Genomic DNA, 16,082 nt, shown 5'->3' on the forward strand with positions numbered 1-16,082 from the left:
TGAAGGAACATCTTCCTGAGAGAAGGACTCAAGGAGACAGTACTACTTGAGCTGAGACCTAAAGGACAAATAAGTTGGCTAGGAAAACAAACTGGTGGGAAGGTACTCCAGGCAGAAGATACCATATATGCAAAAATTCTGAGGAACGAAAAAGATGGCATGTTTCTGCATCAGTGGTCCTCAACCTTTCTGGCATCAGGGACCAGTTTTGCGGAAGATAATTTGTCCACAGACTGGGAGTGGTGGGTGGGAGGGAGATGGTTTGGGGATGATTCAAATGCATTACATTTGAATCAACTAGATGGCCCCATCTGGAAGTGATGGGAGATAGTGACGGATCATCGTCAGTAGATTCTCATAAGGAGTGCACAACCTAGATCCTTCGCATGTGCAGTTCACGATAGGGTTCGCACTCCTATGAGAATCTATGCCGCAGCTGATCTCACAGGAAGCAGAGCTCACATGGTAAGGAGAGGAACGGGGATGACCACTATTGGTCTGTGGCCCAGGGGTTGGGGACCTCTGTTCTATATAACAGAGTCTAGGGGAACCACTAAATAAGTCTATGCATACTATGTGAACTAAAGCAAAAATGACAACATCCCTGAGCCTTATTAGTTTCTTACTTGATGTGATCAGGGTGATTTTAAGAATTAAATGAGAAAAGACATGAAAAGTCCTGAGCACAGTGTTAGGCACAAAAGAGATATAACACTTCAGAAATCTAACTTCAGGACTCAAGACTGCTACTAAGTAGTAGCAAAAGAAGAGAATCACATACTTGTAGTCATGTGGATTTTGGAGCCATAGTCTTACTTTTAGTAAACTAATTAAAAATTATGTGTATTATAAAACATAGTATCAATTTATGCTAGAGTAATATTTCAGTAATAGAGCAGGTAATTTACAAATACTAGTTACCTTGATCAAATATTTTTCCCATCTGTCTGCAGTAACAGATTTGCCAATTTTCCTCATCAGCTTCAAATGGAGCTCCACCAATTCTTTTGGTACTTAAAAGAAAGAAAAAAAATATCGTTAGCCAACAAAATAAAACAACTCTAAACATTTAAGATAATAAAAAAATAATCTTCTCCAACCCTGGATACTTTCTCAAAACAGACAGTGTTGATACTAGCTAACTTTTAGGCCTCTGAATCAAAAAAGCCTAAACTACAGCAAGAAATGACCAAAAACCACTTTCTCAAAGATAAGCAAGAATATTCACATTTTCTTTCAAAACACCATCAAATAAAAGTAAAACCTAATATAAAGTATGAACTTTGGTGATAATTATATGTCAGTGTAGGTTCATCAATTATAAGAAATGTACCATTATTGTGGGAGCCAATAGCAGAGAAGTTGTATGAGTATGGGGACAGGGATACATGGGAACTCTCCGTACTTGCTGCTTAATTTTTCTGTGAACCTAAAATTGCTCTTAAAAAAAGTTTGTTAAAAAAAAAAAACATCAAGTAAAAGCACTTAACTATACAACTAAAGTTTGTATTCTGTTTATCTGCAATAACAAATATTTGGTTCCTTTACTGAGATTTCAAAGACATACATTCATAGAATTAGAAAGGAACCAAGACGTATGATAGATACGACAGAAATTAAACTAACAGTTTCCAAACTCTTTTGGAAAACTCTTCCAATCTATCCCTTGTCTGATGTGTTAAACTTCTCTGTAGCATTTCTATGAATCTTTGCTTGACAAGCTTCATGGACAAAAAAATTACTTACCTTCCATAGCACTTAGTTCTGTTTTCTGGATAGTTCTAATTACTAGAAAGTTACCCTTACTCTCAGTCAAAATCTGCCCTCTGACAACTTCCTCTCCTGATTCTGGCTCTTATTCTCCAGTTTCAATGACAGTACTTTTAATCCCTCTTCTGCTGGAACCTTCAAGTATTTGAGGACTGCCGTATCTTCCCTCAGATTCTCTGCTTTGACTGTAAACAATCAGAGTTCCTCTAACTATTATTTAGGCATGGTCTGATTGTATTTAATTACATTAATTAGACCAGAGGGACACATACGGCTGTCAAAATAAGCATTTTTCTTTTTTCTTTTGAAACGGTATCTCACTCTTTTTGCCCAGGCTGAAGTGCCGTGGCACAATCTTGGCTCACTGTAATCTCCGCCTCCTGGGTTCAAGCAATTCTTCTGCCTCAGCCTCCCAAGTAGCTGGAATTACAGGTGCCCACCACTACTCCCGGCTAGTTTTTGCATTTTTAGTAGAGACAGGGTTTCACCACGTTAGCCAGGCTTGTCTGGAACTCCTGATCTCAGGCGATCTGCCCACCTTGGCCTCCCAAAATGCTGGGATTACAGGCATGAGCCACTGCACGAGGCCTAAAATGATCAAATATTTGTAACCTAAGAGAAATTACAGTATACTACCTAAAAAGATCCCATACTCAAATATATTGGCAAAATGCTGGATCAAAACAAAAAAGTTGTTTTTTTTTTTTCTTTAAACCACAGGACCATTGTCTTATCATTCGCCCTTATGTGCATTGTGAATATCCAAAATAGGTACATAATCTGCAGCATTCTCTAACATATTTGATCCACTATCTTGTAGGATACAAACACTCTGAGGGACAGGTTGGGAAATGATGACCTAATATTTTTCAGTCATTCTTTCATTCTCTACTAAAGCTCCTTCTGAATTTGAAACAACACTTTGAAATATAAAAACATTCACCCATTCAACTACTTTCAGTGGGTCAAATACTAGTAAGAAAGAAACAGTCATTCTGTCTTTAATGAGCCTACTTGAGTGAATCTTCATAGCAGGTAGAGTGGTGGGTTGGGGGTGGGAGTGGGGAACAGTGTTCAAAGACAAGTAAATAGACAAATCTACTAAGATGTGAAGTATGGGGGGTTAAGGGTGGAATGGAGAAAAGGAGGGAAAGGGCATTGCTTGCACAAAAAAAACAGATGCAAATAGCTAAAAAAACAAAAAGAACATGGAACTGGAGGAATGGACATAGATAATTACAGCCTAATGAGGCCAGGCTCAGAAGTTTAGATTTTATGTAAAAGTTTAAGCAGGAGAGTCTGCTGCATTTTAGAAGACCTTAATGACTGAATTGGAGGAAGACAGATTTTTAAATATTAACAAAAGAAGTTTTTATTTGCTTTTTTGTTTTAGGAGGTGGGGTGCAGGGCCGAAGCTAGATATAAATTCAGGAAAACCTCAATCCAGAAGATAGGAGTAGCCTAAACTAAGGTAGAGGTGGTACAGAGAGAAGTGGACAGATCTAAGAAATGTTTAGGAAACAAAATTATCAAAACTTAGTGATTTACTGGTTGTGCAGTGATAAAAGATCTGGGCTGGATTCTCAGCTGCCCCACCTATATAAGGAGACAATGGTTCTGGTGGAGTCTTTTAAACAATGAAGCTCAATTTCTCCATTAAAAAAGGCTGTGTTGGCTATCTCATGGAATTTTGAAACTGCATAGCGTTGTATAAATATAAAACACTTTTATTTCTCTTCTGTTTTAAAACCAAGGTCACTTTCTTCAATTTCTCCTTTTCCACAAACACAGAAGTATTGATGTTCCCCCTTCCCACATCTTAAACCTGCCTCCTATTTCCTCCTTTCCCTAGGACATGACTATACCTTCTTGCATCAGAAAAACAGCTATGGATAGTCTCCTGCAATCAAACCAATCTTCCAAAAAGACTGCTTTCATATCACTTCCCAGTTGGTAAGTATTTTTTATGGCTCCTAAATACCTACATAAACCCAGCCAGATTTCTTACCCTAGCCTCAGAGTCCCAATATTCAGTCTCGTACTAACTCTGCAATTCTTCTCTCTTACTTCCTGCACTGAAATCCTTGATTCGAATCATTTTGCCAGTTAATGGTCCACTAAGCATGCTCAGCCCATTACCTATGTGGGCTTTATTAAAGAGTTATTTATTGTTTTCTGCCCACTTGAATCATATTTATCTTTCAACGTCTAGGCAATACAAGTCCCAAAAGTCTCTGTGATAGATTTCTAGTACCAGCAACCTCTTTGTCCCTGGAATACCCACTGTATTCATACTGTCTGCATCACTCATTAAGCAGTTGGCTAAAACCTTTGCACCAGTGTTTTACGCACATCCCCCACCAGTGTTCTATGCTACACAGAATCATGAAAGATTTTGATACAACTGGTACTATTTTTTAAAAGCCAATACAAGACAAAAATAAAAGTGAATAAATATGTTTTCATCCCACTTTACAAATCTACTCATTGTTGATTTAGGCATGTACAAATAGATTATGTATTACTTGATTTATAAGAGTACTGGCTCTTCTACAGTCAGCACTGTGCAATAGAAATGTAAGGTGAGTCACATAATTTCAAATTTTCTAGTAAAATATTATAAAAAGTAAAAAGAGGTTAAAATTAATTTTAATAATATATTTTATTTAATGCCCTTTATCTAAAATTATATCAACATATTATCAGCTTTTTTTTTTTTTTTTTTGAGACAGAGTCTCGCTCTGTCACCCAGACTGGAGTGCAGTGGCGTGATCTTGGCTCACTGCAACCTCCGCCTCCCGGGTTCAAGCGATTCTCCTGCCTCAGCCTCCCCAGTAGCTGGGATTACAGGCGTGCGCCACCACGGCTGGCTAATTTTTATATTTTTAGTAAAGACGGGGTTTCGCCATGTTCGTCAGGCTGGTCTCGAACTCCTGACCTCATAATCTCCTGCCTTGGCCTCCCAAAGTGCTGGGATTACAGGCGTTGAGCCACTGCGCCCGGCCAATCACTATTTTTAAAGTATTACTTTCTTTTGTACTAAGTAAAAGATTTTACTTTTCAGACTATTTAAAATACATTGTGCATTTCACATTGACAGCACATCTCAATTCAAACTAGCTACATTTCAAGTGCTCAAGAGCCACATGTGGTTAGTGGCTACTGTACTGGATAGCACTGCATAGTGTAGACCCAGCATGCTTAAAATTAAAATTTATAACCCAACTGAATTAATATTTTGTTACAAATAGAACTGACAAGCTGATAATCTTTAAGTGCACTAGTATAATCTGTCAACTGATAAGAAACAGGCTATAGGAAAATTAATCAACATTATAGTTTATTAAACATTGAAATCACCATACTTTTTATTCTTTAAAACGGCACTGTCTATTAAATAGATTGCTCCAGGATGATCGAAATGTTCTATATCTACAGTTTTCAGTGCAGTAGCCATTAGCCACATGTGTCTACTGAGAAGCTGAAATGTGGCTAATGAAACTAAGGAACTCAATTCTTAATTTTATTTATTTTTAAATTATCTTAAATTTTAATAAACACGTAGTAAGTTGCTATGGCTTTGGACAGCTGTAAAGTATCAATCATATATATATATTTTTGAGATGGAGTCTCACTCTGTCGCCCAGGCTGGAGTGCAGTGGCGCGATCTCAGCCCACTAGAACCTCCACCTCCTGGGTTCAAATGATTCTCCTGCCTCAGCCTCCCAAGTAGCTGGGACTACAGGCACATGCCACCACACCTCGGCCTCCCAAAATACTGGGATTAGAGGTGTGAGCCACCGCACCCAGCCATCAATCATATTTTTTAAATACATGATCATTTTCTAAAACACTGACAAGCTCTAAATTCATTTATTACCTGCAAGATTTCTAAAACAGTTTCATTTCCAGAAGATAGTTAACTTCTTTCTAAAGATTTACTGATTAGCCACTTCAAGTCAATCCAAAAAATAGTTTTTGTCCTAATTGAACTGAAATATCCTCTACCTTTTCACATGATAAATTTCATAAAATAACCTTTAACAAACCCCCTTCTTTCACAGGGCCTCAGGAGGTGAAAGACTCTGAAGGAGAGAGAAACAGTCAGGGGCTATGTGAATTCATGAAGGGCTGCCAACATGACGTAGGTACGAAGTAGCAGAAAAGTGGTGGAATCCCAGACTACATTACTGATCCAATTACTCAAAGATGTTTTATATTTTGACATTTTTCTAAGCATCTTTCTAGCACCACGTCTTAAAAATGTCACTGCTCCTGCAATTCTATTGTGTTACTTATAATTTTCCTTTTTTGAATGGTAGAAATGTACAGCACCTCATAATGGCTAAACACATTAATTCTTATTCTTCAATAAAGTCTTCTACTTAAATTTAGTTTAAGCTTATAAGCAGAGATACAGTTATGGAAACAGTTGACACTTTATCTAGGCCATTGATAAAAGAACACTTATTTCAGACACAGTGATTCAAAGACAAGCTTACAATAAGCTTTTACTTACTGCCCAGTTTTTAGAAACTCTGTTGGGGGAGCAGTTTTAGAATAATGAGACTGATCCCACAGGCCACTTGATCCTTGAAATCACTGTCATGTATTCATACACCTTATCTTCAAAGAGTTCATTTAATCAATCATCCTAGTTTTCTGAAAAGCAAAGAAACAGCTCAAGACTATGAACTGTAACTTAGACGATCATCTAAAAAGGTATAGTACAGAGAGGCTGGGTGTGGTGGCTCATGCCTGTAATCCCAGCACTTTGGGAGGCCAAGGCGGGTGGATCACGAGGTCAGGAGATCGATACCACCCTGGCTAACACGGTAAAACCCCATCTCTACTAAAAATACAAAAAATTAGCCAGGTGTGGTGGCGTGCACCTGTAGTCCCAGCTACTCAGGAGGCTGAGAATTGCTTGAACCTGGGAGGCGGAGGATGCAGTGAGCCCAGATCGTGCCACTGCACTCCAGCCTAGGTGACAGAGTGAGACTCCATCTCAAAAAACAAAACAAAACAAAACAAAAGTATAGCACAGAGATTCCAGCTAAGTATATGCTTACCTCATTACCATTGTGGAAAAAAATAAATCCAAGAATAACTGTTATACAGGCAGATAAACCAAGGGGTATCTGCTGTTCCAATTTAGTTTTCTGAGTTCCACTGAGAATCATACTATTGTTCCCACATACATAAAGAAACACATCAAACATGGCTCAGATTATTTCAGAACCAAAAACTAGAAAATTTTATCTGCTACCAAGAAAGTAATCAGCATACTACAAATATCAGCATGGCTTGAGGTGGTGATAAGACCAGCAATCCAGAAAGAAGAACAGTATTAAGAGAAATGAAACCCTGTAAAACTGCAGCACCCTGTGAAACCACCTTTCCTGAAGAAGGATTCCTTATGAAGAGACAAGGCCTCTATAAGATGAAGTGAGTAACCCACACAGCAGTCAGTCTTTAAAGGGATACTCTGCTTATACTTATATAACCACTATCCTGGTAGAGGAATTTGTAGTACTTGAGGCAATGGCTTCTAGTACCAGATGTCTCCAGCTCCAATCAGATGACCCCATTTCCCCTCTTTCTATTCTTTCTAACTCAATTTAACGATCATAGAGAGGAATAAGGGGGGAAGAAAGAAAGGGACAGAAAGAGTCAAAACAAATTTAAAAAGAAAGAGTGACGTGACAGTACTTAAGGGGGAAGAACGGATTTTTTCCCCCAAACTAATTTCTCTCCCCAGTAATTTCAAATCTAGTGAAAAGTTCAAAGACTAGTACACTCTTCACCTGGATGCACCACTTGTCAACATTTTTGCCACTGAAAGGGAAACATGTGACACATGGTTAAAACCATCAGGAAATGCCTCTTTAATAAAGATGACACCGTAAAGATAAGAAACAGCCAACTAAGCCAAGGAAGAAGGGAGCATGCCAGGCAAAAGGAAATGCATGTATGAAAGTCCTGAGGAGGCCAACAGCTTCCTCCAATGTGGCTAGAAAAAGAAAATGATACAAGATGCTGCTACAGAAGGGAGCAAAGGCCAAGTCTTCGAGCTATGTAAAGAGTTTAGATTTTATTCTAAGGGTAATGAGACCCCACAGGAGGAATGCAGGAAAGTTTCAAGATTTAAGTTTTTAAAAGATCACTCTTTTAAATCCAGGATCTGTTTGAAATAATCTAGGGGGCAGGAAGCAGGGGTAGATGGAGTTACTGAAGAAACAAAATTGTACTAATGCTGAGTGACGGGCACACGAAAGTCCATTATATAACTTACTACTTTTATATATTTCACATTTTCCATAATTTAAAAATGTCCATAGGATAGAGATTACTTTGGCTGCGCTGTGAGGAACAAATTGGAGAGGGTATAAATATGACTATTTAGGAAGACATCGCAATACTTCAGATCAGGTAATGATGGCTTGGACTAAGGCTGTGGTGCAGAGATGTAGGAAAGTACCCTGAAGGAAAACTGCAAAAATTTAGAACTTTTCTAAAATGTTAAAACATTTTCTAAGAAGCACCTTTGCCAATCTTAATCCAAAGAAGTGACTGCTTTATGTGTCCTGTATGATGATCCCTATGAGTTTATTCATTCTGAAAAGCAGAAATCATGACTTTTAGTTTAATCACATCCATATTTCAGAAAGGCAATATGTACACACAGACATTTAACACTCAAGTCAAATAAATGTATTTGTACATTTTGTTTCTGACACTTTTTTTTTTTTGAGACAGGGTCTCACATCACTCAGGCTGGAGTGCAGTGGCACATCATGGCTCACCGCAGCCTCGATCTCCTGGACTCAACTGATCCTTCTACCTCAGCCTCCTGAGTAGTTGAGATTATAAGTAGGCACCACCATATATGGCTAAATTTTCTAATTTTTTTTTTGTACAGACAGGGTCCCACTATGTTGGCCAGGCTGGTCTCAAACTCCGGGGCTCAAGCGATCTGCCCATCTTGGCCTCCCAAAGTGCTGGGATTACACATGTAAGCTACCACGCCTGGCCGTTTCTCATACTTTTCATCATTTCAAAGGTCACATATCACTTAAAAACCTGCACTTAATATAACAACTATGATATTACTAAAAACTAGGTTATATGTATATTACAAAAAGCACTAGAAAGTCAGGAGAGAGGGGTGCAAACATTGAATTTGTCATTCATAATTGAAGGAATTACACGAGATGATCCAAAGTCCTCCAGCTCTAATATTCAATGTCTATGTCTAGGTATTGAGGTATTTATTTATTTGCCTTATAACAAGGCAACAATTGATAATACCATCTTACAATTTTGGAACTGGAAGCAATGATCTAATTCACACTCTTTTCAGACTGGAAAACTTAGACCTCAGATGTGACAAGAGTTGCCCAAGATGGGAAAAAAAAAAAAAAAAAAAGGCCAAGAAGAACATAGACATCTAGCCTTCCATTCCAGGGCTCTTTCCGATGTTTCTCAAAGTATCAAATGGATGAAGGAATAGTTCACAAGACCTAACTTATGAATCAAACCACTTTCTGCGCAGCTTCGTATCTGGTTTTTGATATTAGGTTGTTCCTGTCTATGCACCTTGAGGCATTATCCATTTCTAAAACATAACCCTGTCAAATAGTTACTGTGGAAACAGAAAAATTATTAATACTTCTTCCAATCCATTCTTCCTTTCTTAAAAAACAGCATTATTGAGATGTAATGCACATACCATACAACTCATCCACTTAAAGTGTACCATCCAATGGCTTTTAACGTATTACATTATTTATTTAACGGTGGTAAAATATATTTACTGTGAAATTTGCCATTTTAATCATTTTTTTTTTTAGTGTACAATCAGTGGCGCCAGTTACATGCCCAGCACTGCACAACCACCACACTATTTCCCAATCTATTCTTACAGTCAAAATTTTTGAAGCAGCCATTCCACTTCCAAACTGATTTCGGAAAATTTTAAATACAAAAAGCAGAGTCTGCTATAGTATATATGCTCAATGGTGGCAAACACTCGTTCTTGGAGGAAAGAAATCTAAATCTGGTCCTCTAAATCTAACTTAACCTTACCTGTCAAAATCTTATTCCTTTATATTTAACGTCTCTTGCTAGAGAAAAATTAATTTAAAATTAAATTATACTTTTCTCTTTAGTGGTGTGATAATTTTTAAAAATTCAAAAGTAAGTGTTGTTACTCAAAATGTAATATGCTATCATAGACAATGCCCAACCTACAAAGCAGCTCTATCCCACTGAAACCCACACAAAGCTGTAAACTGCCCAGTTACCCCTCAAAAACTAATTTTATCAATAATGTTCACTAGAATAGGAAAAATTATCTTGTAATTTTAATATTTAAAGCAGAAAAGTCAAGTACACTAGCTAAAAAAGTGTTTTAAATTTATCCCAAATGCTGATAATTAAGAGAAAACAATTGCTTAGATTTCTGGCCAAGATCAAGTGTAGTATCGGTTCTTATCAGTGTAATATCGACAACAACAACAAAAAAGAATACAGAACACATGAACTAAGTAAAACCAGGAAAGGAAAAGAGAAAGAAAATAAAGGTAAGCTCTTTAACTTCTTCAGTCCTAATTATCTTTAAGTCTCAATTCCTAATTATCTATCTTCTATCTCTTCTTCTTTCTCTCTCACCCTTAGATGTAAGCTCCATAAGCACAGCCACCTGCCTTTTTCATCACTGTATTCCCAGCACCAAGCACAGTTCCTACTTAATGGTAGACACTCAACTATTTGATGAACTGCAACAGGGACAAGAAAATAAAAAGAGAATGAAAGCAACAGGGAGAGGGGGAGTAAGCAATGTAAAATATTTCTGCAGACAGCTAGAAAAGAGAGTTCCAGGTTGGGCGTGGTAGCTCACGCCTGTAATCCCAGCACTTTGGGAGGCCAGGGCAGGCAGATCACGAGGTCAGGAGTTCGAGACCAGCCTGGCCAATATGGTGAACACCTGTCTCTACTAAAAAATACAAAAATTAGCCAGGCATGGTGGTGTGCACCTGTAGTCCCAGCTACTCGGGAGGCTGAGGCAGGAGAATCGCTTGAACCCGGGAGGTGGAGGTTGCAGTGAGCTGAGATTGCATCACTGCACTCCAGCCTGGCCACAGAGCGAGACTCTGTCTCAATAAATAAATAAATAAATTAATTAAAGAAAAGAAAAGAGAGTTCCTAGGCCAGATGCTGCAGTGGCTCACGCCTGTAATCCCAGTACTTTGGAAGGCAGAGGCAGGCAGATCACCTGAGGTCAGGAGTTCAAGACCAGCCTAGCCAACATGGTGAAACCCTGTTTCTTTTTTTCTTTTTTTTTTTGAGACAGGCTCTTGCACTGTCACCCCAGGCTGCTGTGCAACGGCATGATCTCGGCTTGCTGCAACCTCCGCTTCCCGGGTTCCAGTGATTCTCCTGCCTCAGCCTCCCGAGTAGCTAGGATTACAGGCGCCCGCCACCATGCCAGGATAATTTTTTTGTATTTTTAGTAGAGATGAGGTTTCACTATGTTGGCCAGGCTGGTCTCGAATCCTGACCTCATGATCTGCCCAACTCAGCCTCCCAAAGTGCTGGGATTACAGGCGTGAGCCACTGCGCCCGGCCGTGAAACGCTGTTTCTACTAAAAATACAAAAAAACTAGCTGGGCATGGTCGTGGGCACCTGTAATCCCAGCTACTCAGGAGGCTGAGACAGGAGAATCTCTTGAACCCGGGAGGCGGAGGTTGCAGTGAGCCAAGATTGCACCTTTGCATTCCAGCCTGGGTGACAACAGCGAGACTCCATCTCAAAAAAAAAAAAACAAAAAAAACCCAAAACACAAACTGAAGAGAGTTCCCTGTAGGTGTGAAAGAGAAATTATCTGAATGAATATATTAATATGCAGGAAGTGATACAGAAGAGATGAAAAACATGGCGAAGATGACTCTGGGTTGTTCAGATCACTGTGGGAGCGAACAGGTGATATCACTAACCGAAGAGGGCTCGTTGTTGTCTTTTCCCCGCTTTTCTCTCCCTTTTAAGGGGAGGAAAGGGAAAGGAGAATGCTCCCATGGACATCTGTATATAGGAGTAAATAACCAAGTCCATATATTTAATTAAAGAAATACTTATACAGGCATATTCTAGTATCAATCCTCTATAAAACGCCAGGCTTCTATGCTCATCATGTATATTCCATAGGTATTTAAAACTTGAGCAGGGCCAGGTCTGGTGGTTCACACCTGTAATCCCAATGCTTTGGGAGGCTGAGGAAGGAGGACAGCTGGAAGCCAGAAGTTTAATATCAGCCTGGGAAATAGTGAGACCCTGTTTGTTTGTTTGTTTAAACACAGAGTCTTGATCTGTTGCCTAGGCTGAAGTGCAGTGGCACGATCGGGACTCACTGACTGCAGCCTCAAACTCCTGGGCTCAAGCAATCCTCCTACTCAGCTTTCTCATGTAACTGAGACCACAGGCGTGTCCTACCATGCTTGACTAATTTTTAAATTTTTCTTTAGAGTCCAGGTTTCCTTACTATTGCCCAGGCTAGTCTTGATCTCCTGGGCTCAAGTGATCCTCTGGGCTCAGCCTTCCAAAGTGCTGGGATTAACACTCAAAAAAGACGCTGGGCATGGTAGCATGTGCTTGTAGTCCTCCTTAGCTACTTGGGTTGCCGAGGGAGGAGGAATGCTGGAGCCCAGGACTTCAAGGCTGTAGTGAGCGATTGCACCAACTGCACTTCAGCCTGGGTGCCAAAGTGAGACCCTGTATCACTAAAAACAAACAAACAAAAACGGGGGAAAAACCTTCAACAGCATATTAGAAGATTCCTTTATGATTCAAAACCATAATTTTAGGTGTTACAAAATCAGTTAGATGTTTCTTTTATAGACAATTCTGCAGAACTATAAACTTATACTGTAAGAACTCCATTTCTTTGTGAAATTTATATTTTGTCTTTACTCCTTGCTAATAAGTGATCAGCTCATACCTTTTTTCAGTTAACATTCATTTGACAAGCAGAGGTACCTAGATGAGTAGCATACTATGTCATCTTATAGTTTCCTGAGATTTTGTCATAAAGCAGAACGAAATGAGCTCATTATAGTTTCTAGTTATTTCAATAAATTAGAAAATGTATATGAATGTACTTCATATATCATAAAGCAATACCCAAGCCAAAGTTATCACTATTCACCAGCAGATGGTGATCATGTCTTACTTAAAGAAAAATTCTGACACCTTATTTGAGGGCTAGCCAGCCAATTGCTAAAAATGATCAATAAGCAAACTAGAGTATCTGAATAAAATGTTGGTGATTTTTAAGTACAATCAAATGGAACATCAGCAAACACAAGCAATAAAAAACAAGTTTAGAAGTCTGAAGACTTCTAAAGGAACTGTTTTCTCTATGTGAACATTTGCAAACTGGTAATTAAAGAAAAAGGTAACAATGAATGCATTTCTGGCAATCCTATATAGATTATTAAACCACTCATTCCACACTGAACTTCTTGAACTACAAATAGAAAAACTTCTACCCAGCAAAACAGTGACACTAAACCATTTAAAAAAAAAACAAAATGACAGACTAGTACAATAAAACCTCATGACCTCATCATCTCCCTTAAACAATTATAAATAAATGAACAAGAGACTTTTTTTCTTCTCCAATGGATCATTTTAAAGCAAATTCTAGATATCATTATTTCATCCATAAATACTTCAGTGTGTATCTCTAAAAGATAAAATTGCCATAATACCATTATTACCTCTTTGAAAATAACCACAATACCATTATGATATTAACTATAATTATTTTTAAATAACCATATCATTATTACCACATTTTCAAAATTAGTAATCCCCGCCAAGAGAGGTGGCTCACGCCTGTAATCCCAGCACTTTTGGAGGCTGCAGCGGGTGGATCTCCTGAGGTCAGGAGTTTGAGACCAGCCTGGTCAACATGGTGAAACCCTGTCGCTACTAAAAATATAAGAAATTAGCCAGGCGTGGTGGCGGGCGCCTGTAATCTCAGCTACTTGGGAGGCTGAGGAAGGAGAATCGCTTGAACCTGGGAGGTGGAGGTTGTGGTGAGCCAAGATGGCACCATTGCACTCCAGCCTGGGCAACAAGAGCGAAACTCCGTCTCAAAATAAATAAAAAAATAAATAAAGTAATACTTCCTTTTAAAGGTTCAGGAAAGCTGAGACCTTAATGACATTTTTAAAAGAGTTCCACCAAAAGAACTGAGTTGTGCTCAGTGAGGTGGCACACACCTGTAATCCTAGCTACTCGAGAGACTCAGACAGGAGGATTGCACCAACCCAGGAGTTCAAGACCAGTCTGGGCAACATAACAAGACCCTGTCTCAAAAACAAACAAACAAACAAATGAACGAACAAACAAGCAAGCAAAATTATTCCATTGTATTGAAAAATTAACATCCTTACTACTCTTCATTGTTGGCAAAGAAGCATCATTATCTCAATACCTAGTTCTTATGTGCATAAAATCTAACCTAACAGAAAATAAGACAAACAGTATCTTAAACTTCAGGTATGGTGGCTCATGCCTGTAATCCCAGCAGGCTGAGGCATAAGGATGGCTTGAGACCAGGAGTTTGAGAGCAGCCTAGGCAACACAGGGAGATCCTGTCTTGGTAAGGGGAGGGGAGAGGGAGCGGAGGAGGAGGGGGGAAGAGGGGGGAGGGGAGTGGAGGGGGGAGGGAAGAGGGGGAGGGAAGGGGGAATGGAGCAGGAGGGAAGAGGGGGAAGGAAGGGGGGAATGGAGCGGGAGGGAAGGGGGGGAATGCAGGGGGAGTGGATGGGGTGGGGGAAGGGGAGAGGATGGGGAGGGGAGTGGAGGGGGGAGGGAAGGGGGAATGGAGGGGGTGGGGGAGAGAAGGGGAAAGGATGGGGAGGGGAAGGGGTGGGGGAGGGAAGGGGAGACCATGGGGGAGGGAAGGGGAGAGGATGGGGGAGGGGAGGGGAAAAAATACCTTCAGGCTTTAGAGAAAAACAATGTTCCTAGCAGTGTTTTACTAAGACTGGGTCCCTTGAAAACTCATAAAACATGAAATTAACAAGTATTTTCATTTATATGTGACATTGAACAAATCTTTTACACTGCTGTTGGTCTCAAACAATAATAATATAAGGTTATCAAACATGTGGAAACTTTTTTTAATCAACTATTACCATGTTAAGAGCATGATAAAGTCCCCTCTAACATATGCTCCCTCTTCTCTCTTTCTGAAAAAAGTTCTTTGCAAACTCTTGCACTCAACTGATCTTCCTACCTCAGCCTACCAATTAGCTTGGACTATAGGCACACCACCATGCTCAGCTAATTTTTAACAATTTTTAGCAGAGATGAGTCTCACTATGTTGCCCAGGACTAAATGGACTCTTCAGTCTTTGTCTTAATTTGGGAACATGTGACACTGTTGATCATATCTTCCTTCTTGAAACGTGGACATTCTGTGACATCACTTTTCTGATTTATCTTATCTCTCTGTCCTTTTTTGGATTCCTTTGCAAGCCCTCTGTTTCTGGTCTATCCCTGAAAGCTAGTTATTTCCATTTTAGAATTTTCATTTCTTTAGTCCCTAAGTTATGTGATCCACCCTTTTGTTTCAATTTATCTTTTCATTCATTCATTTTTTTGGAGACAGAGTCTCACTCTGTTGCCCAGGCTGGAGTGCAGTGGTACTATCTCAGCTCACTGCAGCATCCACCTCCTGGGTTCAAGCGATCTCATGTCTGAGCCTCCCAAGTAGCTGGGATTACAGACATGCACCACCATGCCCAGCTAATTTTTGTATTTTTCGTAGAGACAGGGTTTCACCATGTTGGCCAGGCTGGTCTCAAACTCCTGACCTCAGGTGATCCACCCACTTAGGCCTCCCAAAGGCCATTTATTTATTTTTAGAGACAGAGTCTCACTCTGTTACTCAGGCTGGAGTGAAGTGGTGTGATCATAGCTCACTGCAGCCTTCAACTCCTGAGCTTGAGCGATCCTACTGCCTTAGCCTCCCTAGTAGCTGGGACTACAGGCACGCCACTATGCCTTGCTATTTCTAAAAAAAAATTTTTTTTTTCTGAGATGGAGTTTCGCTCTTGTTGCCCAGGCTGGAGTGCAATGGCACGATCTTGGCTCACTGCAACCTCCGCCTCCTGGGTTCAAGCCATTCTCCTGCCTCAGCCTCCCAAGTAGCTGGGATTACAGGCATGCGCCACCACGCCTGGCTAATTTTGTAGTTTTAGTAGAGATGGGGTTTCTCCATGTTGGTCAGGCTGGTCTC

General features: G+C 39.7%; 1 protein-coding gene across 2 annotated transcripts in view; it reads right to left on the reverse strand.

Annotated features, from left to right (window-relative positions):
• RSF1 (remodeling and spacing factor 1) overlaps positions 1 to 16,082 on the reverse strand; it is a 160,422-nt gene that overhangs the window by 103,291 nt on the left and 41,049 nt on the right. For both annotated transcript variants that reach the window (XM_031015963.3, XM_031015962.3), the window contains exon 2: positions 922 to 1,013. In XM_031015963.3, the coding sequence (XP_030871823.3) occupies positions 922 to 1,013 (92 nt within the window). The remainder of the gene's footprint in view (positions 1 to 921; positions 1,014 to 16,082) is intronic.

Source organism: Gorilla gorilla, chromosome 9 (assembly GCF_029281585.2).
Source record: "Gorilla gorilla gorilla isolate KB3781 chromosome 9, NHGRI_mGorGor1-v2.1_pri, whole genome shotgun sequence".
NCBI lineage: Eukaryota > Metazoa > Chordata > Mammalia > Primates > Hominidae > Gorilla > Gorilla gorilla.